This window comes from Gopherus flavomarginatus, chromosome 8, assembly GCF_025201925.1.
Source record: "Gopherus flavomarginatus isolate rGopFla2 chromosome 8, rGopFla2.mat.asm, whole genome shotgun sequence".
Classification (NCBI taxonomy): domain Eukaryota; kingdom Metazoa; phylum Chordata; order Testudines; family Testudinidae; genus Gopherus; species Gopherus flavomarginatus.
This window is the reverse complement of record NC_066624.1, coordinates 40,961,502-40,989,204: the sequence shown is the minus strand read 5'-3', so window position 1 is coordinate 40,989,204 and position 27,703 is coordinate 40,961,502. Positions and strand designations below refer to the sequence as shown.

The window sequence follows — 27,703 nt, the reverse complement described above, 5'->3', positions numbered from 1 at the left end:
CATGCGGCCAGTCAGGGAAATCCGCTGGTGGGTCAGGACAGTTTGTTGATCGCGCTCCTACTGGCCATGGTTCGCTGTTCCAGGCCAATGGGGGCTGTGGGAAGCAGCATGGGTCAAGGGATGTGCTGGTTGCTGCTTCTGCAGCCCCCATTGGCCTGGAACGGCGAACCACAGCTAGTGGGAGCTGTGATCTGCTGAACCTGTGGATGCTGCAGGTAAACAAACCGTCCCGGCCCTCCAGCAGATTCCTTGATGGGCTGCGTGCCAAAGTGTTGTCGATCCCTCTATTAGACCCTCGAGAGAGTCACCCCCTTCCTTTGGTCAGTTTGGAACTGTGATGAGGTAATGCTCACCTGACTCTGAAGGGGAGAGGGCAAAGCCAAGAGGAAAGAAAGGACATGATAAAAGGGAGAGACATTTTGCCATGCTCTCTATCTCCCACCTACATCTACAGACACCACCAACACCAAGTGACTGAAACATTGGTCAAAGGGGGTATCCTGACTGAAAAGTAACCAGCCAGCCTGTGGTGAGAAGCATCTAAGTTTTTAAGGACAGCTTAGAAGGCATTTTGCTTTTATTTCATTTGACCAAATCTGACTTGTTATGCTTTGACTTATAATCACTTAAAATCTATCTTTATAGTTAATATATCTGTTTGTTTATTCTACCAGAAGCAGTGTGTTTGGCTTGAAGTGTGTCAGAGGCTCCCCTTGGGATAACAAGCCTGGTATACATCAATTTCTTTGATAAATTGATGAACTTATATAAGGTTGCAGCATCCAGTGGGCATAACTGGACACTGCAAGACAGAGATTCCTAGGGTTGTGTCTGGGACCAGAGATATTGGATAGTGTCATTCGCTTGTAAGTAGCTGGCAGCAGCTTACATGCCAGAGGCTGTGCGTGAACAGCCCAGGAGTGGGGGTTCTCATAGCAGAGCAGGGTAAGGCTGGCTCCTAGAGTCAAGGATTGACGTGACCTAGCAGATCACCAGTCCAGATAACACCAGAGGGGAACATCACACTCCCCAATGGGCCAGACTCCCTGGTTGGACTGCATCTTCATGATATACCTGTACCCATGTGGCTCCCATGATGCACCACAGCATTCAGTGACTGGGAAGACTGTTGCCTCATGGGACAAGTAGTGTGACCAGGGAGCTCAGCCCATAGGTGAGAATGGGCACCCGAACTGTGACTCCCATAACACAATGATCCACAACAGAGAGAAACAATTTTGTTTTGAACTGACTCTCACCAACATGTTTTAGGTAATTTCAACTCAAAGTATTTCCATGTGGGTTGAACCAAAATGGAGGGTTCTGTTGCCACAATTTTCATGGATCCCTAAAGTCAGGCCTTTTTGGCTGCAGAATGAACCATGGAGAGGCTGTGGTGCCAGGAAAAATAAACAACAGATGTTCAGCACGAGTTGTATCAGTTTAATGTATCAAGGGTATCTTCACAGTGAAAGGGAAAGAAACTCACTTTAAAAAGAATTTAAGCTTCTCTGTTACATTTCCAGGCTCCCAAATGAAGGGGAGCCCGTGGACATTAGCTTTTTGCTAAATGAAAAATTTTAACAGTTGCAAAAAGAAGATCCTTCCTTCTCCAGATAAGTAGAAATTCCACAGCCCACACACCCAATTCCTTTTATTTTCACTCTGTGTTTTCAAAATTACTTTAAAATGAATAAAGAACAGCTCGTTCCAAGATTTTCATGGAGAACACAGACAACAGCAGAGCCTAGAACAAGGTACAGTAAATTTCTTATTCTGGATATCACCTGGTAGCTCCAAATGCTACACACATTACATACCAGATGCACTCAGAAAGCTAGTGGAGCAGGGGCACACAGGATACATGTCAATGGAACCCATATTAGTGCTTAAGATGTCCCACATGCTTTGGGGCTGGAACCGTCTTTAGGTTGTGTTTGTACATTGCTTGGCACAATGGTATCCTGATCCCTGACTGGGGCCTCCAGGCTCTACCCAATATGAAGAGACAATGATGATAATCTACAGGCTTCAGTGCCTCAAGCTGCACCTTAAAACAGAGGAGTCCTGAATTCACAAAGACACTTTAGATTTAATCCATCATCTATTTACATGTGTATAATATACTCTTCTGGAAAGCTCAGAAGTCTGGAAAAACCATCTAAACAATATTGCCACTATGTACCATTCCCATTAAATAGGATAATCTGGTTATTTACAGCACAGCTCCTGAACTGCATGGCTCCCAGAGTAACTACATGTGCTGATCATACCTAAAACCAGCTCTGCATGTTGAGGTTACAGCTGCTGTTAAGAGAAGCTTATAGAGGCATATTCAGTCTGTGACTCTGATCTGCGCTGCCGCTGCCCAGTGTCTTCTCCAATCCTTGCATAAATTGTTGATACCGTTGTTGGTAATGAACTTTCCATGTGAGATTCCTCATGGTTTGGGATCTAGATAAAAAACAAACAACATCCCCCCCCACACACACACTGAGTTAAGAAACTTGTTCTTGGGGATCAGTCTTAATGAAAAAGAAATTTCTTTGTATATTGATATATCTACTATATATTGCTCTATTTATATTTCTTTATCATGTAACACCAAGGAGCAACAATTGGTTCAGCAGCTGTTCCTTCCCCATCCTCCTCCCTTGAGCTTAAAGTTGGGCCAGGAACTACTGACTGCATTGCAAACATTAAAATAAGGGACAAATTAAGTTTGCAAAGGCCAAGACTGACATTGTGACATACTGCAAAAGTACTGTGATCTGGGGCCCTGAACCAGTCAACTTATGGAAAGCAGGCTCAGCTAATCAGGGACATGGCTCAAATCACATGATAGAAATAACATGATATTTCTCCCATGTGCTTACCTCATGGACCTATCTCTAAAGACCAGGCCCAAACGTGGGACATGCCTTGCACAGCAGATCGGTGCAGAACACAACTATCCAGAGAGAGATAAACATTTGCAAAAAGCCTTTTATGGAGAGATCACAGAATCTAGCACAGTTAAAACAGAGCAGTGCTGATTGGCTGACGCAATCTGAGCTCAGGACTGAGGTTAAGCTCATTTGTGACTCAAGTTGACTCGTTTACACAGCTCTAGTCATGGGCCTGTTTGTATGTGGGTCAGTGGGACAGTCTGAGCTTTTGTCTGTAGTGGGTGTCACAGGGAGCAAAGGGGTAGTAGTGGGAAGGATGAGAGTCAGCCATGCAGAGCTTGGTGGGAGGTAAGCAATGGGGAGAAGGAAGGAGAGGCAGAGAGAGCTGGGGAATGGAAGTGGTGACATATGGAGGACCCAATATCCATACTGAGCTCGGTTTTATATAAGTTTGTGTTTAGCACGTGCGTTGTGGTTCGTGCAGCTTTGGTTTTAAAGTAAGCTGGTTCCTCCATTCCCAGCAGCAGACAATTTAGTCTTGCAAAGACAGGCGTCACCGAGGTATGTAGGAGAAGCACAGAAAACCACATCGTGCAGAGCTATAGCAGCCCTTGCTATTGCTGCAAGAAAATCATGAAGCCACGCTGACCTTCAGCCAGAGGAAATAACTACCCAGAATGACCAATGTCAGGGGCTGCAAGAGCATCCATGCTGAGGAATGTGATCAGAGTAAGAAAGACTGAGAAGGAGAACTCCTGTAATGCTGTGCCAGCTAATGGGGAGTTTTTACACAGCGCTTGGCAAATGGGGCCCTGGCCTGGATAGCAGATAGGTGCTACCATGATATAAATATTAAATAATAATCAATGATCATCACCATTATCCAGGCATCACAGAACAGATTTGACCTCCCACTCAGATTAACAATTCTCCTTCCCATTTACAAATGCTAATTCCCATTAAAATCTGTGTCCTTCTCTAGTGAATTCACTTTTGATCACTCAGAGAAATGCTGCAACAAACCAGTTAATGATTTTGGAGCAGTGTCAGAGCTCAGCCCCTGTGGGCTCATGCTCGCTCTGGCCAGGCAGCTGGGAGGGGAAGGCTGCAGGGTTCGCTGACGAGGCCTCCAGGGCCACAAAACCCACAGTTTCAGCAGCCAGGTTTTAATATCCTGCACAAAAGTCAAGTGCTCCTCTTCTGCAAAGGCTCACCCTCCAGTATCTGCCACTGTGTCTGGGGGAGGGAGGAGTGGTAACAGCCTATTTCAGTCTTCAAACTCATAGACTTTAAGGTCAGAAGGGACCATTATGATCATCTAGTCTGACCTCCTGCACAATGTAGGCCACAGAATCTTACCCACCCACTCCTGTAACAACCCCCTAACCTATGTTTGAGTTACTGAAGTCCTCAAATCGTGGTTTGAACACCTCAAGCTGCAGAGAATCCTCCAGCAAGTGACCCATGCCCCATGCTGCAGAGGAAGGTGAAAAACCTCTCGGGCCTCTGCCAATCTGCCCTGGAGGAAAATTCCTTCCTGACCCCAAATATGGCGATCATACGCCTCAGTGCTCACATCATACAAAACTGTATGAGGCTTGCTTATATTCTAAGTACTATTCAATGGGCATGTCTAGGCTAGGAAAACAGGTAATGATTTAGAATGTGTTAGCCAACATATTAGTGTAAACAGGATTTAGCTTATTTAAAAATATGCTCTGTGTTCATGGTCAACCATCAGTTTCCCACTAGTGTTTTAAATGTGTTAAACCCAGTCTACACTAAATGGTAATTGGTGTTAAAATGCTTTAAACCACCTATTTCCCCATCTAGCCATTGTGCATAAGGGTTGCAGAATCATAGCCCAGTTAGTACTGTACAGAAAATAGGCATTACAAGTTAAGAGCAGCCTGATCACAGCCTATCATTCGTGTCTGTAAGTCTCCCAGATTAATTAAAAAGTAGCCCTATAATTTCCAGTAGCCACAAGCACAGCTCAGGAGTGATATATGCAGTGTGTAAATTACTCAATAGATAGGAGACAGAGGCAGAAGATAAGTGAAAGAGGCAAAGTGCAATTATCTAATTTGTGCTAATGTGATAATCTATGGAGATGCAAAATGAAAGTAGTTCTGCTTGTATGCAGAGTGGCCAGAGGCTTCATTGTGTAGTGTGTGTGTGTGGGGCGAGGGGGTAGAACAAGAAGAAAAGGGGATGTGAATGATCATAAAGGAGAACTTCCAACTAAGCTTCTTCTGTAGTTGTGGAAACAGGCCAAGAATGACTCATAGAGAAGTGCAAATCAAAGGCAACCGCACCCTTTGCAGTCCACCAGGGTCAGAGTCTAGTGCCTGGCAGGGCATGAGGCAGTTTGCATTTACTATGGTTAGTGTTTGATTATGCATTTGCTCAGTTCATTGGGTTTCAATCTTTGTAATAAGCTTTTCTGTTATAATGTTATGTCCAAGTCCCAAAATATTGTCAGCAATACCATGGTGGCTGCTGATCACATGCATTGCAGGGAAGAGCCTAAGATCATATGAAAGCAGCTGCCAACATGGAAGAACCAGGCTAGTGGACTGCATTGATGCTGAAGCTGCATTAGAAGAGTGGCAGGGTAAACTGGAGCTGTGAGGAGTTACTGATCCCATTTTGTCATCATTTCAGAGTATTGTTGTTTTTGAATTTCACATTTACAGCCATATGTTTATGTATTTGCATATTTAGCTGTTTTTGTTATTTCCCAAAATCTAGATTAAAATGTAGAACTGATCATTTAAGCACATAAAAAGTACAAATATCTCACTAAGGCAACCTATATTTATTACTAATCACCTTAGTTAGTTTTAGAGATGAGCAAATATTTAATCTTTAATCATCTCAGAAATTGTCTTTTTCTGTTATGTCCTGTGAATGATGTATATTGTTGGGAAGTAACTCTAGGTGTGCAGATTGTTTGCAAACAGCTTGTTACAAGTATTCAAAATTCTTAATTGGATACATGGATGATGTCACTTATAGAACCAGGCTTCTGATGTAAATGCTTATATTTGTTTGTTCAAAATTTGCCTTCTTTAAATATTCTCCCAAACTTGCTTATGAGCCAAATCTCTTGCTGGTCTAAATCAGCAGTGTTCCATTGGAATCAACTGGCCTTCTAATCGGTTTAGCTTAATTTGGTCAGGTAATGAATTGATCTCAAATAACACAAGCAAGTTGTAAACTGATCTAAGAGTGTCCACACAGGAATTTACATCCGTGTAACTAACTCAGCTTAAAAACTGATTTTAGCCAAACCAGTGCAACTTATGCTTGGAGACCAGATCCCATGTTTTATTATGTTGTACAGTACCTCTTCTTGCTCTATGACTCTTGTCTTCCTCTGTTGAACTGCACCTGTGAAAATTGTTTGAATAGTTAATATATTACAGTGACAGTAGCCATTCTGTGCTTCAGTTAAATCACTTGCAGATATATTAATTCTTGTAATCAATAGTCACACTGTGCTTTTGAAACCAAAGATGTCCAACAGTGACACAAAGATAAATGGATTTTTGCCTTTGAGTTAGAGATTTCTCTGTGTGTATTCTGGGAGCAAAAGTTAGTTGCAAATAATTAACCTCAAATTCTTGAAAGATCCATTGGAAGGTGTCTAAAGAGTGTGGGATGAATTCTCACCTCACTAGCACCAGTTTTATGCTATTTGTCCACAGCAGCTTCAGTGGCATTACTCCTGATTTCCACTAGTATAAGTGAGAGGAGAATCAGACCTTTAGGTTTAATCATTTGAACTAACTACAGTATTTTAGTTACATATCCCTCAAAAATACTGTGTCACCCTGTGATATTTCCTTTTGGGGGAGGTCCTAAGGTGTTGCTCACAACTTTCCATGCCTATTGCACTAGAGACATCACCTATTATTATTTGTGATATGGGACAATATATTGTTGCAGTGCCCTGATATTGAGCTACAAAGACGCCAAAGTTTGCATCTTCAGTCACAACATGGAGACAATGTTGCATGGAACCAGCACAATGTCTTTATGTACAAAAGCCATGGGATCATGCTGTGAATCTCTAACCTGACACTGTGTCAGAGAACCCTAATTAAATGCATGTCCCTTGAGTTGTCTTGTGACAACTTCCTCACGCTTTCATAATGGATGAGAAGTATCGTGCATATTTCAGGGCATGATGTCATGGGAGGTCTTCACTCAGGCTGGGAGGGCAGCACATGGACTTCCCAGAAGTCAGACAGGGTCATTTGGATTTGTTTGTTAAAATACTTTTGAAAAATCTGAAGCACCAACAGCAGTGAGTGAGGTGTACAAGCAAGACCACTCACCTTTATGCTGTCTGCAGCAGAAGAGCAGCAACAGGATAAGTAGGAGAAAACAGAAGCCACCAGTGATCTGAAGTCCAAGAAGATGGTCTGGAGATTGGTTAGTTTCTTCTCTTTTTCCTGGCATATAAAAGGAAACAAGTTGTCTGAGTATTTTATAAAGAAATAACTATAATGGCAAATGTATATTTTCAGAGAAGGTCTTGGTAAGTTACAGTATTTTGCTGAACTCAGGCAGCAGTGCTAGGACAGCATAAGTCAGTGGTTTTCAACCTGTCCAGACTACTGTAGCCCTTTCAGGAGTCTGATTTCTCTTGCATACCCCCAATGAGTTTCATCTCATTTAAAAAACGACTTACTTACAAAATATGATATAAAAATACAAAAGTGTCACAGCACAATAGTACTGACAAATTGCTTGCTTTCTCATTTTTACTATATAATTATAAATCAATTGGATTATAAATATTGTATTTACATTTCAGTGTATAGTATATAGAACAGTATAAACAAGGCACTCTCTGTATGAAATTTTAATTTTACTGACTTCTCTAGTGCTTTTTATGTAGCCTGTTGTAAAACTAGGCAAATCTCTAGATGAATTGATGTACCCCCTGGAAGACTTCTGCATACCCTCAGGGCACATGTACCCCTGGTTGAGAACCACTGGCATAAGTGGTGATTTCAGGTAATGTTTCTCAGCACTTGCTACCTGGATGACTATGCAGCTGTGGAGTCCTTGCTACCACTACACCTTGAAAGATGTCACTCAGTGACACCAGGGCTTCTGCAGAGCCCTGCCTCATTCACTGCATGCTTAGGAGACACAGGCAGAGGGATTCAGCTGGGCAAATAATTGATTTCTTGGTTTATGGGTAAGAAAAAGCTGCTCACCTTAGGACTTTTAATCCAGTGGTGAAGGCACTCACTTAGGAGGGCAGAGACCCAGGTTCATATCCCCCATTAGAACAGGGATTTGAACCCAGCAGTTCTTCCTCCTAGCAGAGTGCCCAGAGGCGGATTCAGGCACCAGCACACCAAGCGCGTGCCTGGGGCGGCAAGCCATGGGGGGCGCTCTGCCGGTTGCTGCAAGGGTGGCAGGCAGGTTGCCTTCGGCAGCATGCCTGCGGAGGGTTCACTGGTCCCGCGGCTTCAGCGGACCTCCCACAGGCGGGCCGTCAAATCCGCGGGACCGGGGACCTCCCGCAGGCAAGCCGCAGAAGATAGCATGCCTGCCATACTTGGGACAGCAAAATACCTTGAATCGCCTTTGAGAGTGCCCTAACCACCAGGCTATCAGCTATTCTGGTGTAAGGCTCTTAAACTCCCCTGCTGAAGCTGTTGGACTTTGTATTGACTATTCACTGGAGCAGAGACTTGAATTCATGTTGCCCCCCTTCCAGGTGAGTGCGAGAGTCCTTCTTTTTCTTACTTTCTGACCCAGAGACCATTCAAATATTTAACACAAAGTGGAACAACTTCAACAGAAGAGAATGCCACCCCAGACTAGTCTGTAGCCTGGAAGTCAGGGCTTTCTCCAGGGAGAGGGGAGATCTTCATTCACATCTGTGGTCTAAAGTAAGAATTCAGGCTTGGGTCTCCCGTGTCTCAAGTGAGTGCCCTAACCACTGGGCTAAAGGTTATAAGGTAAGCAGTAGCAACTCCTCCTCCTGCTGTTTTGTGAATCTAGACCCCCTCCCCAATTGTATTTGTTTATTATGGTCTGTCTGAAACTATTCAGTAAATTCATGTCAAATTTGAAAATAGTTTTTGGTTGATGCAATTGTCATTTTTGATTAATAAATGATTTGTTCGAAGATGTTCACCCAGCTCTAAGTGGGAGTTCAGAGCAGCAAGCACTTCACAGCACATGCTCAGAGAATCACACCCTAGCACTCTGTGTCATTCCCTGAGCACAGTAGTGCATCCTTGCTTTATTCAGATGACTGCAAAACAGTGCTAAAAATCCTGCTGTTCATTCTATACATGCACGAAATGTAATTTCCAAAGGAACATAAGAACAGAAGAATGGCCATACTGGGTCAGACAAAAGATCTATCCAGCCAAGTATCCTGTCTGCCAACAGTGGCCAATGTCAGGTACCCCAGAGAGAGTGAGCCTAACAGGTAATGATCAAGTGATCTCTCTTCTGCCATCCATCTCCACCCTCTGACAAACAGAGGTTAGGAACACCATTCCTTACCCATCCTGGCTAATAGCCATTAATGGACTTAACCTCCATGAATTTACCCAGTTCTCTTTTAAATGCTGTTATAGTCCTCACCTTCACAAGCTCCTCAGGCAAGGAGTTCCACAGGTTGACTGTGCATTGTGTGAAGAACTTTTGTTTTATTTGTTTTAAACCTATTGCCCATTAATTTCATTGGTGGCCCTTAGTTCTTATATTATGGGAACAAGTAAATAACTTTTTCTTATTCACTTTCTCCATACCACTCATGATTTTATATACCTCTATCATATCGCCCTTTAGTCTCGTCTTTTCCAAGCTGAAAAGTCCTAGCCTCTTTAATCTCTCCTCATATGGGACCCGTTCCAAACCCCTAATCATTTTAGTTGCCCTTTTCTGAACCTTTTCTAATGCCAGTATATCTTTTTTGAGATGAGGGAACCACATTTGTACGCAGTATTCAAGATGTGGGCGTACCATGGATTTATATAAGGGCAATAAGATATTCTCTGTCTTATTCTCTATACCTTTTTCAATGATTCCTAACATCCTGTTTGCTTTTTTGTCAGCCTCTGCACACTGGGTGGACATCTTCAGAGAACTATCCACAATGACTCCAAGATCTTTCTCCTGATTAGGTGCAGCTAAATTAGCCCCCATCATATTGTATGTATAGTTGGGGTTATTTTTTCCAATGTGCATTACTTTACATTTATCCACATTAAATTTCATTTGCTATTTTCTTGCCCAATCATTTAGTTTTGTGAGACCTTTTTGAAGTTGGACTATAACTCCAATGAATTAAACCCAGTGTTCACTGGCATGTTTAATAGCATTTGTCCTCAATGAGCACTAGCTCCCTGCCAATTTCAGCTTTCTATCCCTAACTTTTTTTGGCACCAGAGCTATTAAACATGGACTGTGAGAAACTTTTTGTCATGAAGAAAGTATATTTTTCCATTTTCCAAAATTGCTGAACTATTTTGGCTCAGTCTTTCCAAAACAAGTAACCTTTGGTCAGACACCACACTTGGAAAATTTCAGCTTGATCAGTGAAAGTTTTGGAAAGTTTTGAGAACTAAGAAGAGAACTTTGACCTTAGCTGGCACAAGCATGCCTGCTTAATGAATGGCACGCCGCAATATGAGACAGGAAGTGAGGAGGCATTCTTGAGCAATACTGTGCCTCAGAGATTATTATTACACATTGTCTGGATTATGTATATTTACTTCCCATTGTTGCGTAACAGCCACAGGCTAATTTTGATTTTTGCTTCTATGTTTTATTTTGGTTTTTACTTGATATAACAACAAAACTGATGCCTGGTTGAACTCTAGACTAGAGTTAGGTTAGGTGAACACAAGGCAGCTTTTATTGACCTAACTATGGAAGTGTCTACACTCAAATTTCACTCTTGCTGACATAACTGCCCCACTACACCGACTTAATAACTCCACCTCCACAAGTGGCATAGCGTCAAAGTCAATGTAGTTAGGTCAGTGCAGTGTTAGTGTAGACACTGCGTTACTTACATCAACTGTTACTGGCTTTAAGGAGCCATTCCTCAATGCCTCACACCGACACTATCGATACAAGTGCTCTTGGTGAGGATGCACGCTGCCAACAAAAGAAGCTAAGTCTAGACAAGCACAAGTGATGTAATTACTACAGTGGCTGTATGCTGAAGTAAGTTACCTTGACTTAATTTTGTAGCATAGACATGGCCTGAGAAAGAGAATCATCCAGCTAGCCTTAGACATAATTCACTTTTATCTAGAGATGAGCCTGAAACTAAACCATGGAAAAGGATTTACATTCAGTACTAATTAGTTTGATTCAGTATTGGCACTGTGCAAAATGGTTGCAATAAAATTTGAAACCACACAAAACTCAGCTATTTTTGGATTTTGTTACAACCTGGAAACTCAGACTTGGGTCCTCAGATGGCGCACATGCCTTTCCAGAAAACCTAGGCTGACTTATGGCTTTGAACTGAAATCATGCACAATTCCACATGGCTCTAATGCAAAACCAAATGAAATGTGATGATTTTGAATTGACGTTTCATTTGAACACAAAATTCAAGGTAAAAACTCAAGGGGTGAGAGGTTGTCTAGGGTATGTGCAGTTTTCCCTGCAAAATATGAGGAGACCTCCTCACAGCAGAAGGTGTTCAGCTCTATGGTAGGCACAAGGCAGTCTGGATTGACCCCATTGTCATTGTCTAAAACTATTCTTTTGGCCAAAATTTGCCAGGTGCTGTTGCTTTAGAAAAGAAAGATCTCTGTTTCCTTCTCAATCATGGTCTAGGATCACATATTCCTTACACTATAGTTGGTCAAATTCCATGTGGATCTTCCGCCACTGGTGATCAAGTCTCCTGTTCTCACATTTCATTGATCACTGTTTATAAGTAAGTCATGACAATCTGCACAGGTAATGGAGAGGATAGGGACATTTAGGAACAATGTGTTAATTGATGTGGCTAGAAGACAGTTTAGTGTTAGACCAGACCACTGACAGACTGGGCTCATAGGGTATGTCTACACTGCAATAGAAGGTATGACTGTAGCACAGGTAGGAATACTCATGAGAGCTTTAATCCAGCTAGCATGGGTTACAAAAATGGTGAGGACATGGTGGCACAAACCCACCCAGGAGCCTGGGTACACACTCAAGTTGCCAACCTCTGCAACCACATGTACAGTGTTGTTACCCCTGCTGACTAGATTAAAGCCATCACAGGTATGCCTGCCCATGCTACAATCACACCTTCACTTGCAATGTAGACAGATCCACAGACAAACAGCTCTCCAACTGGAAGCAGTGGAAATCTTCCCTATCCATTACTTCTAAGAGTGGGGGTTTGTATGGTTGCTCCTTTCCCCTAATGGGACTGTGGTTAGATTTTGATCTCAGCCTGGAGGCGGTGATACTTGGAACAGGATAAGAGTGTGGTTAGTCCCTTCCTGATGTTCACTTATACAGTGATAAGACCTTGGGTGCGATTAGCTGTATGAGTAGATTCAGAAGCTACCTTGCTTAATCCTATGTCTAATATATCAAATTTCAGACTGCTTTGTTGGAAAGAACAGTCTAAAACAGTGCAAAAAGACCTCGTAGTGTTCCCAGAAACACAGTAGGATGACCACAACCAAAGGGATACAGTAATACATAGGAACATACTATACTGGAAGGACAGATTTGGTTGTAAAGGTGAGAGCAGTAGCCCTGTACCTAAAAGATTCCAGTTGAATCTAAAGAAATAGCATTTCTGAGGGGATGGCAGCATTCAGTAGCATGTGCCTGGCTACAAATCCCAAATGACTGGATTATACTACTGGCCTTCCAACCACGTTAATGATAGCAATTGGCAGATCAAAAAAGTAGATCAAAGAGGCCACAAAATCTATTGTTATAGTGACAATGGATAACTTTAGCAAACTGCATATCATCTAAGCAAATGACATGTTGAGAGACAGTTTGCAGAAGCAATTTCTCAATGTTACAAACATTACTTCTTGGAGTAGGTAGTTCTACAGAACTCAAGAGGAGAGGCTATTTTCGCTCTAGTCTCTGTTGACACACCTGAGCTAGTTACAGAAGTTGAGATAGTTGAGCAACTGTGTAATATAATAATACTCAAAATATAATTGAGTTCAACATCCACGTGAGAGGGGGAAATATCCAATACTAGCCCTGTCACACTAAGCTTTAGAAAGGGGGATTAAAAAAAAAAGAGGATGACAATTAGAAATTAAAGATAAATGTAAAGAGTTTAAAATCCCTAGAATCAGCCTGCAAGCTAATGAAACAGCATATCAAATAAGAGACAGGGCCGGCTTTAGGAAGTGTGGGGCCCAATTCAAACAGTTTCGACCAGGTCCTGGCAGGTGTGGAAATACAGAAAGAACTGACAGGGATTTGTAGGGGATCTTAATGCATGACAGTTTTTGTTAGCAAGAGTTAGGCTAACTATAACCCTAATAACGCGAGATTTGTAGAAGCGAGGATTGTGTGAGGCGAGTGGAAAAGAATTGTGTGAGAAGCTGTTTTTCGACCTTGTGTAGATAATACGAAATGTAGACTGGAGTCTCTTAAGTGAGAAAAACAAGACTTCAGGATGACCTATGTATAAAAAAAATGCAGCTGTTGCTTATTATTGTTTGTAACAAAAGTATAAATGCTTGCTGTAATTGTTTATCTGTTGAGAGACCTGTCTAGGAAGGGGAGACCCTATGTCCTAGTGCACTCTCTCCCTGTTGTAGCTGCTAAACAGAATAAAGTATCTGACTCTGCTGCACCCAAACAGAAAAATGAGAATTGAGTTTTTCTCCGACACAGGGATGACAAAAAAAAAAAACACATTTAAAAAAACATGTGGGGCTTGTATTCACCGGGCGGTGCTCTGAGTCTTTGGTGGCACTTCGGCAGTGGATCCTTCACTCACTCCAGGTCTTCAGCGGAACTGAAGGACCCACCGCTGAAGTGCAGTCGAAGACCCGGAGAGAGTAAAGGACCCACCGCTGAAGTGCCGCTGAAGACCCAAAGTGCCACCAGGTGAGTAAAAATTAAAAAGGCGCCTCTAGTCAGGGAAGGGATTCTCACTAGGTGTGGGGCCCTCTTAGGCATGGGGCCCAATTCGGGGGAATTGGTGGAATAGGCCTAAAGCTGGTCCTGATAAGAGAGGCATCCATACCAATAAATAAAACAAGGAAAATGGAAGTCAAGAAAAAATGGTCAAGTGTTAGGGAATCAGTGAATATTCAAGCAGGAACAGTGTACTTCAAAAGTCCAATCCAAGTGAAACCAGTTGAAAGGACCAGGAGCTAAAGCACATAAATTGTAAATTAGAAATTAGGGAGGATTAAAAAGGCATATGACAAACAATTAGCCAAAGTCATAAAAAGAAACGGCACTAAATTTTGTAAGTGTGTTTGGTATATGAAGACTGAGAGAATCAGATGCTAGACTAAGGATATTGTAGAAAAGCTCAGACCTAAGTTTTCAAAGTGTCCTCTGATTTTGGGCATTTCAGTTTTTGGGCTCCCTATTTGTGAGGCTTAAACACTATTACCAACCCCAAGTATTCAAAATTCATGACTGAGCCCAGAAAAAATAATGAAAAATTGGCTTAAAAATGATGAGATTAAAAAAAATAGATTTGAAATCTTTATTGCCCTTCTGGCTTTTGATCTTTTAGAATTCATCTCTTGAAGTATTCTCCACAAGTATGGGTGAAAGAAATTTCCGTTTTTTAAAATGTAAATCAGAGATTCTCACATGACTCCAGGAGCTGGAGCTTTCAGATAAGCACCAGATATCATGAGATTTGCAATAACTTCATGAGGGCTGACAATACTGCTTAAGACCTAATTCTCACAGGCACTTGAAATTGCAAATTGTGCGTACTCAGTACTCCCTGATAATCAGGCCCTAAGAATTCCCAGTTTGGGTATCCAAAATGAAGGTATCCAAAATTAGTGAAAACACTCTCGAAACTTTTGGCCTAGATGACTACTTTGCATCAGTCTTCCCCACAGTGTATGTTGGGGAGATACTTATCCTGGCCCCATTGAAGTCAATGGGAACAGAATTTCACCTGCACTCATTTCAGGTAATAAAATAGAGGCACTGTCAATGACTGACGTGCCAAAGAGGTGCTAGAACACATTGATAAGACAAAGAGAAAAAAGTCATCAGGACTGGGTAGCGTTCATCCAAGAGTTCTGAAAAATCCTAAGAATGAAGATGCTGAGCTGCTAAAAATCATATGATTAAAGCCAGCTAATTGTATCATTAAATGAGCTATTGAGCTATGGAAAGTATTTATTAATGTACTTATTAATAAATGCTAAATGTTATTACTACTACAGAGGAACAGAAGATAGCCAATTTTGTACCTATTTTAAAAGATGCAATACAGATGATCCTGTAAATTACTCTTAAACAAGCCTTACTTCAGTATCAGGTAAACTGATGGAACTAATAATTACAGAATGTTATAAGACACCTAGATGAATGTCATCGGGTGAGCTGGTCCTATAAAAGGGGTTCAAGGTCCAATGTTAGCCCTATTCCAGTCCTGGTTCTCAATTCCTGGTCCCCTGGTCCCTGTTCCTGATCCCAAGACAAAGGTATCTTGGAATTTCTAATCCAAAGGGACTGGGCATAGTAGACCTTGCAGCAATGTATGCTGGGTAAAGAGGCAGGACTATAAAAGAACTTCTTTTGCTCTACTAAGAGAGAGACCAGGGAAGAGTCAGGCTCTATTGTGATTGTCTCTGCGTGAAGGAAATAAGACCTGTTATTGGTTTCTCCAAGCAAGAGGCCCCATACTGGTTTAGGAAAAACTTGGTGGGGAGAAGGCTAGAGGGACTTGGTAAAGCAACATGAGAAAGTTTTCTTTTGGACTAGAAAACTAGAGATTGGAGGAAACCTGAAGAGATCAATAGTTGTTTATGGGTCTCCATCACAGGGTCCTGGAAGTAACTCAGTTTTGTTTGTTTGGACTCTTGCATTTATCCCAGTTGGGAAGGATCTTTGGGGTTTGGTCAAAGGACTACACTACCCTAATGAGAAAGGGGAAACTGAGGCAACAGCTGCGGTGTGATGAAATTACCTTTGATACAATTAACATGATCTAGTAGAAACCAGTCAGTTTGGCATCTGGGAAGGAACATTTGCCTCTTGACTCTGCTAGAATTCTCCCAGGGCCTCAGTAAAATAATATTTGGTATTATTTACTTGTACTTTCCAAAATCCTTTGTAAACTCCTTCACAAGAGGCTATTATGGCAATTAAATAGTGAAGGGGTGAGAGATAAAGTTCTGCCATATATTGGAAACTGGTTAAAAAATAAAGCAAACAAAGTGCAAGCACAACTCTTGAATATGAAGTATAGATGGTTAATATTATTAATGGAAGTGTCCAATATGTATTAGGCATGCTCAAAACATTCAAGACAGATGGCATCTGCTTTGGTAGTGCCTGAAGGATCCACACCAGGACCAATGTTTATGTACGAATGATCTAGAGAAGGGAGTGAACTGTGAAGTGAGTGGCCAAATTAGCAAACGATACAAAATATTTAGTTTAATCATGATTAAAGAAGACTGAAGAACTGCAGAAAGATTTAGCTAAATTAGATGCTTGGGTAATGATATAGTAGAAGTGGTTTAATGTACATAAGCACAAAATAATGCACATTGGAGGGAACTGCTTGTCACTGTTACCAATGGAGGGACAGACTTCCTCAGTGCTGTGTGCATTGTAAGTTACATACATACCACCGTCTGCATTTCCATGGTTCAGGTGAGATTCAGATACAGTTAACGTGATGTGTCTGGTTTGCTGTGGTGCTTTGAAGGTGACGCTGTAGACTCCGCGGTCACTGAGCTGCAGGTTCCGAAGGAGCAGAGAAGCATTTTCAGGAAAAAATTCAGTCCGGCCTTGGTATGCTTCATGTGTATAATTAAGTCCAGAGCAGCGGGTGGGAATCCCCTCCGCACTGACAGAACAGTTAATCACTGTGTACATGGTGAGTGGATTAGGGGTGTTACTGAAATTCCACTGAATGGACAGAGGAGAGGAAAATGGCCCCTGGAGTCTGTAGGAGATGGACAGGAGGACAGAAAGACCGACAGTTCCATTGACTGAATCCTGAGGAATGTCAATGAGAAGAGCATGGGAGAAACCTGCAGAAAACACACAGAGATCAGCAAATCATCTGCAACTGGCACCAGAGAAAACTTCCTCCTTAGAATAATTCACAGTGTCTGTAGGAAAATAATAACCTAATGCTATTGTTAACGACAGCTTCCCACAAAATATGCAGTGGTACACACTGCACCAAAACTGGCCACACTGAGGTAAACTCTAGTGGCATATGTCATGTTTTATTATATTCCAATATAATCATGGTTATATCATCAGTATTATAGCTCCAAGAACAGTACTTTCCAGAGGTACACTGGGGTGGAAATTTGAACACAATGAAATCTGCATGTGAGGAGAAGGCAGTAAGCTTGGTTCATGCTGAACAAAAACTCTCCAGGGGTATGCTTATATCCCGGAGACACCTGGGTCTGCTCCAACTGAATTTGGTGGAGATTCTATATGTGCATGTGAGGAGATGGTTGGACCCCATGAAATCTCTCAGAATAAAGTTGTTTCCAGGGTGTCAACATATGAACCAGCAATGGGCAGGGCATGACCATAACAGCAAGAAATGTGGTTTCATCATTTTGGGAAATAGGCTTTCTCAAAATAACCCAAAGCGCTCTCAAAAATGTTTAGTTTTTACTCATTTAATAAAAAGAGTAAGGGCTGATGGGTTACTCTCTTGGCACCTGCACTGAGAGAAAGAGGGAGGGTGAAGTGCAGCTGAATTCTGCCTCTCAGAAGATCCTTTACGGACTTGGAGATGTAATAGCTTGGGGCCAGATTGGTACAAAGACTTTGCTTGGTGCAGAGACCCCTTGGTACACCCTGGAAACCCCACCGGGGAGATGGAAGAAGTTGCTTAGGACTAGGTTAGTATGGGATGGGTCCTTCCCTTCCAAAGACATCGAAAGGAAGAAAGAAGGGACTGGGCTAGGCGGTGCCGGGGGAAGGAGTGATAGCTTCTCCTTGGAAGTTCAAGTTAATCAAATTTCATCCTCTTGGTGAAGGTACGTGTGACAGACCTCTGCCTACTACTGTGAACCCAGCCCACAATGTGTGAGCACCAAACCAACAGAAATCAGTTCGGTTCAAACAGCATTTGTACTAATCTACAGGGAAATAAGGTAAGGTATGTTGTAATAGTTAAGAGCAAATGAACCCATTCAGAAAAGAGGCCTGTACAATAAAACCTTATCATATGCTGCACCTTGTATACTCACTGTGCCCCCAAGGCTTAAATTAACTGATTAATACAATCAAACCATTACAGGTCATTAAATTAAATCAAATACAAACAGAAAACCTTTTTTGGACAGTACCAACCAATTCCCTTTTCCTCCCATGATGTGAAACTATGTAAGTGCTGATCACAATTTAGAAACAATGCAGAGCCTATTCGTCAAATTCAAGTGAGGACATTTCCAATGAGGCATTTTCAGCTCTCTCCCCTTCCCATACTTACTGACGAACAGGAGGATAGACCAGCAGCTCCTGCGTGACTTCATGTCTCTTCAGAACCAGTATATGTGACTGCAGCAGAGAGAGGGCGGGAGGAAAGCCCCTCGTTACTGACCTCATAGTCCAAGTGAACGTCTCTGAAATATCATCTCAGCCAGGAAGGAAGTTACTGACGCTCTCAGGGTCTCTACAATAGGCAGAGGGCTTTGTTTATAAATGGAAAAGAATCAGCTTTTGCCCCCAACACTTGAAACAGGTATGCAAAATTGTAGAAGTTTTAAAATAGAATCTAGCTGACCTCTTCCTAAAGTTAGTACTTACTAAAGTAAAGGCTGAACCTCATTCTGGGCCAAATTTTGTTCTCAGATACACTGGTGTAAATCCACAGTAACTCCACTGAAATCAGTGGATTTATATTGGGGTAAGAGAGCAGAATATGCCCCTTTGCTCATAATTCCACACCCACTGCGCTCAAGCTCTGTATTGCACAGCTATCTCTGAAAGGAGATCAATCATAATACTTTTCAAACCTTCTCTGAAGAGGCAGCGTTCTCTAACAAAGAGACTCTTTCTTAAGCTATGGCAGGGCATTTGCATTTAATAGATGCAATAGTAAAACTATTTAAAAGTTTGTCTGGAATAAAAATCACTTTCTCTCTCTACCTGGTTACACTTCATTAGTATCCATGATATCATAATTCTATTTCCAGTTTTCATAGATTCTTGGAGGAAAAACAAAGCAGATAAGAATTTCTACTAGTCCTGCTTCCAATAAATACAGTAAGAATGTATAAATATGAGAGTGCATTTGGGAGAAGATAATGAATATTCTGTCCATCCATTCACATGGAGCTGAAACTCTGTGTGCAATATTCCTTGGCCATTGGTGTCAAGAACTGGTAATATTAGATGACATGAAACTGATACAAAAGAGAAGGAGACATCATTTCTAAATAGAACTGACCTGGTTCAATTAGAGGAGCAAATTCTCCTATCAGTTAACGAGTGCTGCCCTATAGGTGACAGCAAGCCTGCAAGTTCTAATTGACAGTGGAATTTGGCCCAGTTACTTTGAGACTCAAGCAAGAACTCTTAGTTGCACGGGGTGAATGAAATGGTGCAACATCAACTAGGGTGACCAGATGTCCCAATTTTATATGGACAGTTCCAATATTTGGGCTTTTTCTTATATATGCACCTATTACCGCCCACCCCGTGTCCTAATTCTTCACACTTGCTATCTGGTCACCTTAACATCAACCCATGCACAGATCCTTCTAATTGTCCCAAGAGGAACCTCCATATTACCAGAAAGGACATAGGGAACACAACAATTTAATGTAATTCAGTGTACTGAGTATTAAAGACAGTAAATATTTCGTGTGGAATTCTGTATATATGAGACAACTCCCTGTAGGCAACGTAGTTGCCCCCTCACTCAGACACACAGCCCTTCAAGAGCTCATGCTAACCACAGTGATAACTCTGCTTTAGCTAAAGCGACTCCAACTTTCTGCTTCACTGGTCTTGAGACTGAGAAAAAATGGGGCTTTCTCTCCATGTGTTTTCACTGAGCTGTGACCACCAGGTGTTTGAAACAGAGAGAAAGCCCTCTTATCGCCTAACCCAATCTTTGTCACTACCGTGGCCAGTGGACATAGCTATGTGATAAGCCTGTTCTTTTACACAATGAATTTGTATTGCATCATGCTGGGGACCACAAGAGACCAATTCTATTATCCAACACACAAACCTACATTATTACTGCAGTAACAGATTCAGATCCAGTTCTGTTCTCACATACTGTGGAGTAATTCCATTTACTTCCATGGCATTTCTCCAGAGTTCTGAGAGCAGAATATAACCTTAAACCTCCAAATATCCCACAGGAACAGTGAAGTCAAAGTTTAGCCTTCATTTAGTAGCAGTGGAACAATTGGTTTTATCCCTCCACAAGTTCACATCTAGGTTGTGTCTGAATTTGAGTTTTTGTCTTACCCATAATTATTTCTATCAGATGCAGACTGACTGGTGGAGGCAATGGCAGAGGGGTGGATGGTTTGGAGATGGCCCATGCATTTTTTCCCAGTTGTGTCATCTAGACCTGCTCAGGGAAGGTGGTAAAAATGCCTGCATATTGTTGATGCTGTAGCATTCATTGTTGGTACCACTGGTGGGGCTGCACTCACTGGGTATTACAAGTAATGTACTGTAAACTAGGCTCTGATGAAGAGGTGTGTGAAGCGAGGACAACAGACATTCTCTCCCTCAGAACATATTACATTTGTAATACTGCTATGCAATAAATAGCACTGAGGATAACAAAGGGATTAACTCCAAGCTATCATTGTTAAGAGTTTCAGAACTCACGTTCTGTCACATTTTCTTGTTTCGTCCCATGCTGAGGCCAGCTAGTTGGATCTCAGCTAGGACTGCTTTCAGTGAGCAATGAGGAGAATGGAAATGGGACTTCCATTTCTCCCTCAATTCCTCTCATTCTGATCTAACCATTTTGAATAGAGTTAACATCCACTATCTATACCTGAAATTTGTACCTTGTGCCTTTAAAACCCACATACATTTCTGTAAGTAATTACAGTTGTACAAAGCAGTAAATTCAGCTACACAGATACAAGTTCTGGGGCAGCAGCCTAAAGGTGACTAACACGCAGAGAGCAGTTCAAAGCAGTAGCAGCAAATATGTTGTGGTAGTAAAATATGCCAAAAATTCAGCCCACACACAAGTAGCAGCTAGTAGACAGAGCAAATGTGGTAATGGGTCTGCTCTCCAGAATAGAATACGGGTATACGTGTATGAAATCAGCTCAAGCAGAGAGTTTACAATGACTTTTTTGTTCTTATTTTCTTATTCTCTCTTAAAGTAAAGAAACATATTTGTTGACTAACCTTAATATTTTCTGAAGCAAACATTCTCTCCAGTCTGAAGTGTCTGCTGAGTGCACTAGGTGCAAAGCTGTTCAAATTCTTAAACAGAAAGACATAAAACCCAAACACACTGATTAGCAAATTGCTTTGCCTAGTTCAGTTCAATGTGATTTGTGAGGTCCTCTTATCCACCACTTGCAACTATTTAGTCGACTGCTGGAAATTTCTCATAATGCTTGCAGGTGCCAGGAGTTTCCCAAAATTTAGTCTCCATGATTATTCATCCAAAAACCTGTTATAGAAGTTAATTTTAAAACCTTTCAATCAAGTTAGAAAAGAGCAACAATACCATGCAACTTAGGCAACCACTCATACAACACCCAGGCTGAATGTCAGATACACTAATTGAACAATTTGAAGTAATTCAATAGGATGAAAATTTTTCATAGAAACTATTTGGTGAATATTTACAAATAATGAATATGCAGAAATCAGGAACAGTTCACAAATGATTTGCTAACCGAAATGGAGATCATAATCTTAACTAATGTTCTTTGTATCAAATAGATCAACCAGCTCTGCTCAGCAAACTGGGGTTTAATAGTTTAGAGTCTCTTGACATGACCATGACCCTTGTCGCATATTCAGCTATAATTGTTAGACAGCTGAGGATGGATAGCCATGGTGACTGAGCTAAATAGGAAGAAATACAGCCCTTATGCTGTTTTTTTGGAGGATAACTATTTTAGGAAGTAAGTATAGTTCTGTTACCACACTGTTAGAAGCTTAGTTACTGTTTGAGAATTTAATCTAGATGTTCAGTGATTGTGACCAGAGTGTATTGAACTAGATCACTGAAAAGTTGTGTAGTGCAACGGTGGTGGGATTGCCAGGTGTCCAGATTATGACCAGAATGACTGGCCAATAAGGGGCCCTGGAGCCTCCAGTCAGCACCACTGACCAGGCCATTAAGGGTCCGGTCAGCAGAACAGTGGAGCTAAGGCAGGCTCCCTGTCTGCCGTTGCTCGGCATGGCTCCCAGGAGCAGCAGCATGTCCCCCCTCTGCCTCCTACCAGTAGGGGCAGCCAAGAGGCTCCGCGCCCTTCTCCCACCCCAAGTGCTGGCTCTGTGGTTCCCAGCCAATGGGAGCTGCGGGGGCAGCACCTGAAGATGAGGCAGCATGCAGAGCCACCCAGCCACGCTTCCACGTAAGAGCCGGAGGGGAGACATGCCTCTGCTTCTGGGACCTCACCCCCTCCCACACCCCAATCCCCTGCCCCAGCCCTGATCCCCCTCCCACCCTCTGAACCCCTCAGTCCCATCCCAGATCCCCTTCCTGCACCCCAAGTTCCTCATCCCCATCCCCAACCTGCACCCCCAACAGCAGCCTTCACACACCCCCACACTCCAACCCTCTACACCAGCCCAGAGCCCCTTCTCGCACTCTGAACCCCTCAGCCCCAGCCTGGAGCCCCCTCCTACACCCCAAGTCCCTTATCTCCATCCCCACACCAGAGCCTGTACTCCCAGCCAGATCCCTCACTCACCCTGCACCCCAAGGCCCTATCGCAGTTCGAAGCCCCCTCCCGCACCCTGAACCCCTCATTTATGGCCCCACCCAGGAACCCATACCCCCAGCCCACAGCATGTACATCCTCCCACACCTCAACCTCCTGCCTCATCCCGGAGCCCCCTCTCATACTCTGAACCTCTCAGCTCCACCTCCCAGCTCGGAGCCCCCACCTACAGCCCAAACCCCTTATAATTGGCCCCACCCCAGAGTCTGTACCCCCATCTGGAACTCTCATGCCCTCTCACATCCCATCCCATTGCCTCAGGCCAGAGCCCCCTCCTTCACCTAGAACTCCTCATTTATGGCCCCATCCCAGAGCCCGCACTCCTTACCCCTTCCTGCATCCCAACCTCCTTTGCCAGCCTGGCGAAAATGAGTGAGTGAGTGAGGGTGGGGAGATCAATTGATGGGGGAGGTGGCATCATCAGGGGCGGAGCCTCAGAGAAGGGGCGGGACTGGGGTGGGGCCTCAGAGAAGAGGTTGGAGCAAGGCAGGGCAGGGTTATTTGGTTCTGTGCAAGTAGAAAGTTGGCAACTCTGAACAGTAGTAATTCATGTTGTTGCAGCACATGAGAAGGGAATTGTATGCATGTTTAAAGATCTGTGCTGCAAAGTTGCATTGTATTCGATTACTGTGCAACTGAAATGTTATCTGACCAGTGGTCACTTTATATTTGTGTTTGCTAACAATGGAATGTCGATACGTTGTTTTATGTATTGAAAGCAGCAGCCTCCTGGGCAATTTGTCCTTTACCTTCCTTCAATATTATGTCCACAATTTAGAAATGAATATCAAATTACACTTTCTCTAAAGTACTGAGCATCTGGTTTAGATCTGTGCTTAGATCTGTATTTTGGATTACTGTAACATGTAGATCTCCGACCATGGATAAGGGCCCCATTGTCCTAGGCCTTGTACAGAGAGACAGTCCTTGCCCTGAAAAACTTACAATTTAAGTATAAAAACACTTGAGTATTAGTTGTTCTATCTGTGCAATTTATACCCGGTGTTAACAATTGCACTAAACCTGGCAGTGGAATTTTGGATCAAAAGTGTTTGATTCACCTTTGTAACATGCTTTATCTGTTTATCTATGATTTCAAAAGGGCAGACTTTGGGAAGTTAAGGGAATTAGCTAAAATATTCTGCTGGACTGAAGAGTGCAAGGACTTAAATATAGAGGCAGTTTGAAATTTCTTCAGCTCAACTACAAAAAGGCTATTAAATGTGCATCCCAAGTCAGAAAGCCTGTAGGGAATGAAAAAAAGGAGGTGATCAGTAAAGAAAGCTACAGTGTGAAGGTTAGAAAATGTAGGAATAACTGAGAATTGCTAAAAGTCAAGATGAATTTGCTCTAGTCAAGGAAACTAAAATAAATATGAAGAGGTTTTTTAGTTATATAAATAAAATAGATAAGGAAGGATGAAGTTGGGCCACTCTGCAGTGTGGCTGGGAAGGAGATGAAAAATAATCTAAATCTAATCCAAAAACTAGATGAATATTTTGCCTTGGTATTCAATTAGGATAATAATATGGAACATGTGCATGAAGAGAGTATGGCTGATGGGAATACATGTTTAGAAATGGAAATTACCACATCTGAGGTAGAAGAAAAACTTAAAGAGGAGAGGCCTGGGTGTGTGGGTTGATCACAGGATGACTATGAGTCACCAATATGATGCAGCTGTGAAAAAGACAAATGTGATCCTAGAATGCATGAGGTGAGGCATTCCAGTAGAGACAGAAGTTTAAATGCCACTGTACAAGGCACTGGTAAGACCTCACTTGGAATTCTGTGTGCAGTTCTACCTATTCATGTCCAAGGAAGATGAATTTAAACTGGAACAGGTGCCGAGATGAGCTACTAGGATGATCAGGAGAATGGAGGGCATCTCTTATGAGAGGTGATTGGAAGAGCTTGGATTGTTTAGTCTAGCAATAAGAAGGCAGAGTGGGATAAAATTCCACTGTATGAATTCATTAGGAGGGTAAATACTAAGGGGGGTGAAGAGCTATTTAAGCTAAAGGACAATGCTGGCACAAGAACAAATGGATATAAAATGGCTGTGAACAAATTCAGACTGGAAATTAGAAGATGGTTTTTAACCATCAGGGGTGAAATTCTGGAACAGCCTTCCACTAGGAGTTGTGGGACCAAACAATTTAATTAGTTCGGAGAGAGAGCTGGACAAATTTTTGAGTGCAGTTGTATAACAGAGTTGTATGTGATGGTAGGGGACAGGGCTTGGCAGTCCTGGGGTTCTCTTTGGTTTATATATTGTTGTTCCTAAAGCTCATGCTTCAGGGTTTGAGCCAGCATTGGCAAGGGTCAGGAAGGGATCCCCTAATATATTCTGGGAGGATTTTTTAAATCTCCTTCATCTGAAGCCTTAGGGATGGTCACAGCTGGAGATGGGACATTGAGGTGGCATCAAGCATTCTCTTTCTTAGGTGTTTGGCTGACTGGTTCATGACCACGTGCTCTAACTGATTGACATAGGTGTGGGGTAGGGAAGGAATTTTTCCCTGGGTAGGATTGGCAGTGAGCTTGAGGGGTTTTAGTTTTCTTGTGCAGCATGTGGGTGCAGGTCACTTGCCAGGATTATCTGAATATACCTCACAATCATTTCCCTGTCATTGTGGGGGCCTTAGGCATTGGTGCACCTTTGTCCCTTCTATTCTCTGCCTGTGGCACATAAAAGTCTAGTCTCCTATGGGCTGTAATACTTTTGTCTCCTTTCAGTTGTTGGTGTTAGTGTAGGTTCTGGGTGGTGTTGGTGCCTAGTGGCTGTCCACTGTTTATCTTCAATCACCTTCTCCCACCTTTCTTCCTAGCCCCCTAGACTAGAATCATATCTGTGACTTGATCATCTTTCAGGAACACAATACAGACTTTGGAAACAAGTAACAAAGTCAGCAAGTTGGGTTTGCTAGTTTGTTTAAGAAACTAAATGGTCCTTTTTAGATCCCCCCCACTGGCTGAGTGATGGGTTCATTAGAGCGACAAGGAGAATGAGGTAGTATCTTTTATTGGACCAACTCTGTTGGTGAGAGAGAAGCTTTTGAGCTACACAGAGCTCTTTCTCAAGTCTAGGAGAGGTACTCAAGAGTATCACAGCTAAATACAAAATCAAAGAAATAATACATATTGTAAAGGACCATTCAGGGCTGAAGTGGCCAGTTAACACACCTTCAGCCACAGGACAAAAAAAAAGCGGTGGAGGAGGGGAGGTTAGTGGATTACAGATTGTTGTAATAAACCTTCAATCCACTGTCTTTATTAAGACCATGATTTTTAGTGTCTAGCAAAGTTATGAATTTATGCTCTCAGGCTCATCTTTTAAGAGTGTTGTGCTGGTGTCCTTTGAGGATCAGGACTGATAGGTCAGATATAGTAGGATCGCTTTATAAAAACTGTGATAGGGTGTTTTTGTCTTTTATCATTTTCCTTTGTGAATGAATTTGACAGTGTAACATTGGCCTCATTTCACCCACATAGTAGCTAGCGGTGCATTTAGTGCACTGAATGAGGCACACCACACCTTGTGATAGGTATGTGTAGGATCCATAGATCTTGAAAGGTGTTGTGGAGGTGTTGATCATTGTAGTAGTGGATACATGTCTGCAAGTTTTGCATCTGTTGTTGTGGCAGGGTCTGGTGCCGCTTTGAGTTGGTGGTGTTGATGGATTCATTGGCACTTTGGGAACAACCAAGCCATTTTTAACTTTGATTTATCTAAAAATTGTAACCCAGAGCACTTCATTGTTAAAAGAATTAAGCTATGAACAAACTATAAAAGCGGGAGGTGGCCACCCATGATGTAACCATCAAAGACTTAGTGGCCAGACAGACAAACAAGCTAATCAAATATAAAAGATGCCATCTCAAAACTGCTTCCCCAGCCCAGATTAATGCTTCAGGGCCAGATGTGGTTGTTCCCCGCAGAACATCCCACCTCTCACACATGAAGTGCAGGATACCGCAGGCCCTACACTCTCCTGTGTACAAGGACTATTTTCTACTAGTGCCCCTGGGAGGATATGGAGCTATAGCTCCCTATTTTGTGCAGGAGAATTATTTGCCAAGGGCAAGGAGGGCAGTTGCCCCCACCCAGAATTTTCATGAATCTACATGCTCTCACCCCCAAACCTTGCAGGATGTAAAATAATCTCACATTATATTTGATATGCTGACACAATTTTACTTCCCTCCATTGAATTTTTCTGAAATGACATTCCTGATTCTGTGCTACCCAGTAAAACTAGCCAGTTGCACCCTCTTAAATGGTGCAGCAATGACTATGGTCCATCTGCACCATAAGAACTCAGGGTCACATCAGACTTTCCCAAGGGTTGTTATGGCACCTACTTGTCCCTTGCCTACACAAGGTGCACTCCACCCCCTTCTTATTATTCAACATATAAGGGACCAAATAACGCAACACAAGCTGCAAGGCCAGTGATTTGCAAACACCCATGTCTATAATTGCTTCATGTCAACTGCAAACAGCACCCTCTGCCACTAATCTCAATGTTTAGTTAGCCAAATAAGCACCTGGATGAAAACCAGCAGGCAAATACTGAAGACTGGCCTGTCTGAGGTGATGCTGGTAGAAAGAAGGAAATGCTTTAAATAGCTTCCTTCCTTCATAATTATCCCTGTTATTGAGAGTATGTGCCCGCAGAATGTTAAGGCAGTCGA

At 42.5% G+C, this 27,703-nt stretch overlaps 1 protein-coding gene across 2 annotated transcripts; it reads right to left on the bottom strand.

The window, feature by feature from the left end:
• Positions 1 to 1,302: 1,302 nt before the first annotated feature.
• LOC127056491 (uncharacterized) lies at positions 1,303 to 21,529 on the bottom strand. Of its 2 annotated transcripts, XM_050964396.1 has the most exons (7): positions 21,450 to 21,529; positions 18,547 to 18,729; positions 16,709 to 17,116; positions 7,235 to 7,351; positions 6,241 to 6,284; positions 2,274 to 2,454; positions 1,303 to 1,391 (listed from the first exon to the last, which is right to left on the bottom strand). In XM_050964396.1, exons 2-6 carry the CDS (start codon positions 18,587 to 18,589, stop codon positions 2,311 to 2,313), a joined length of 756 nt encoding a protein of 251 aa, XP_050820353.1. In that variant the 5' UTR covers positions 18,590 to 18,729; positions 21,450 to 21,529; the 3' UTR covers positions 1,303 to 1,391; positions 2,274 to 2,310. The 2 variants fall into 2 exon arrangements, with proteins under 2 accessions (XP_050820353.1, XP_050820352.1); XM_050964395.1 differs by lacking the exon at positions 1,303 to 1,391 and having other exon boundaries at positions 1,434 to 2,454.
• Positions 21,530 to 27,703: the final 6,174 nt, after the last annotated feature.

Coding starts and splice junctions, on each gene's coding strand:
- LOC127056491 (XM_050964396.1), bottom strand. CDS start 18,589: ATGAAGTCACGCAGGAGCTGCTGGTCTATCCTCCTGTTCGTCA. Junction 7,352..16,708: donor CCATGGAAATGCAGACGGTG/GTATGTATGTAA, acceptor TTTATATGCCAG/GAAAAAGAGAAGAAACTAAC. Junction 6,285..7,234: donor CTGCTGCAGACAGCATAAAG/GTGAGTGGTCTT, acceptor CAATTTTCACAG/GTGCAGTTCAACAGAGGAAG.